We start from the raw sequence: 1,698 nt of genomic DNA on the forward strand, positions 1-1,698 counted from the left end.
ATCCCGGGAGCTGCAGCCGCGGCTCTGTGGCCCGGCCGGTGGGTGTGGGTGGTCCCTCTGCCCGGGCAGCGCTGTGCTGCCACCCCTGCCACGGCCCCGTGGGGCGAGGAAGCTGCGGGGGGAAGGAGGGCTCAAAGAGAAATTATTTTTTGTACGTGTAGAGGTGTTTAGGAAGTTGGCGCGAGCGGTGGCGGGGAGAGACAGGGACCTGCGGCTCCCTGTGGGCATAATGTCCAGCACGCGTCGTGAAATCGGTGGGCTTGATCATTACTGCAGACTTGTGTTCTGACTAAATACCTTTTCCCTGTTGATTTTAGGGAACCTGGAGTGGTTAGATAAGAACAAAACCAGTTTTCTGATCATGTGGAAGAGACCAGAAGAATGGGGAAAGCTCATCTATCAGTGGGTGAGAAAGTAGAAGCCGTCTTGCCCCACAGACCAGGCTTTTGTGTCTGGGAGGACAGGGGGTATTGGCTGCAATTTGTGAAAAACAAAACCAAAAAACACTGTAATATTTTTCTCTTGTTTCCTGACTGCTTTTGTGTTTCTTCTTCCATTTCTCTCTGTTGTAGAGAAGCGTAGAGATGTTAGAGCTTTTTACTTGCTCTAAGGTGCAGTTTGAGCAGCAAACACAGTTGTTCTCTCCTGCTGCAGTTTGCTGTTCCGTAGTGAGAACAGAGCAGTGTTGCTGCGTTGCCTTTATATGGCACGAGTCCTTATTGCAAAACACACGGGCAGAAAGAGCAGAGGGGCAGGGAAAGGAACTGTGTGAGTTTCCTTTGGCGTCATTTCTTGATTCTGCAGTGCCCCAGAGGGTTTCCAGGGTTTTTTTTGCTCAGCGAGTGCGGGCCACATTCCATTTCGTTTGCAGTGGGACATAAGAGAGATCGTGCTGAGGATGTTAAATCACATGGATGAGATTTGCTGTATTGCTTTTATGTTTCCAGGTGTCGAAGAATGGCTTGACCAACTCTGTATTCACACTGTATGAACTAACCAGTGGAGATGATACAGAGAATGAAGGTAATGTCATGTGTTATGTTCCGGAGGAGGTTTTCAAAGCACGCTTGATTTGAGCGCATAGACAGTTGATTGTCAGATCATAGTTTTGTAGATTAAATATTTTTAAATTGTTTATGCAAGCTCACACCGATCACCTCTGGAAAATGCTGCTCTGGAGGCTTTTTTACCTCTTTGCATGAACATCTCCCTTTGTTATCACTGTTTGCATTTCAAACCTTCCCCCACCCCGCAAGCCTCCCTCGTGCCCAGCTCTTATCTGGTGTGAGGTGCGGGGTGTTTTGGTTTTACACTGAGCTTCTGCTGCCTTTGAGACTGCTGTGACTCATTCCCTTCTGTCAGTTGACCTTCAGGCTTTGTTCCCGATGCAGCAATGTAGTGATGAGTCTGTCAGAGTAGCCGTGACTCTGGATTTGCCGGAGTGTTATGGTGCTGGAGTCTGAAAGGTGCTCTTCAGAGCCCTCTGCTTCACTGCCACCAGTCCCTGGACTTTGTAAGCCTCTTTGTTTCCTGAAGTGATTGTTTTTTTTCTTTCCTGTTGATGGAGATCTCTGTCCTTCCCTAGAGTTCCACGGCTTAGATGAGGCTATGCTTCTGCGTGCCCTGCAAGCCCTGCAGCAAGAGCACAAGGCTGAAATCATCACGCTGGACGATGGCCGAGGTGTTAAGTTCTTCTGA

General features: G+C 48.9%; 1 protein-coding gene across 1 annotated transcript; it reads left to right on the top strand.

Moving 5' to 3' along the window:
• The first annotated feature begins 229 nt into the window (after positions 1–229).
• Positions 230–1,698, top strand: VPS25 (vacuolar protein sorting 25 homolog (S. cerevisiae)). Its single transcript, XM_009895343.1, has 4 exons — positions 230–254; positions 318–406; positions 948–1,023; positions 1,586–1,698. Exons 1-4 carry the CDS (start codon positions 230–232, stop codon positions 1,696–1,698), a joined length of 303 nt encoding a protein of 100 aa, XP_009893645.1.

Source organism: Charadrius vociferus, unplaced genomic scaffold, assembly GCF_000708025.1.
Source record: "Charadrius vociferus isolate BGI_N301 unplaced genomic scaffold, ASM70802v2 scaffold730, whole genome shotgun sequence".
Lineage (NCBI taxonomy): Eukaryota > Metazoa > Chordata > Aves > Charadriiformes > Charadriidae > Charadrius > Charadrius vociferus.

Coding starts and splice junctions, on each gene's coding strand:
- VPS25 (XM_009895343.1), top strand. CDS start 230: ATGTCCAGCACGCGTCGTGAAATCG. Junction 255..317: donor CAGCACGCGTCGTGAAATCG/GTGGGCTTGATC, acceptor TGTTGATTTTAG/GGAACCTGGAGTGGTTAGAT. Junction 1,024..1,585: donor AGATGATACAGAGAATGAAG/GTAATGTCATGT, acceptor GTCCTTCCCTAG/AGTTCCACGGCTTAGATGAG.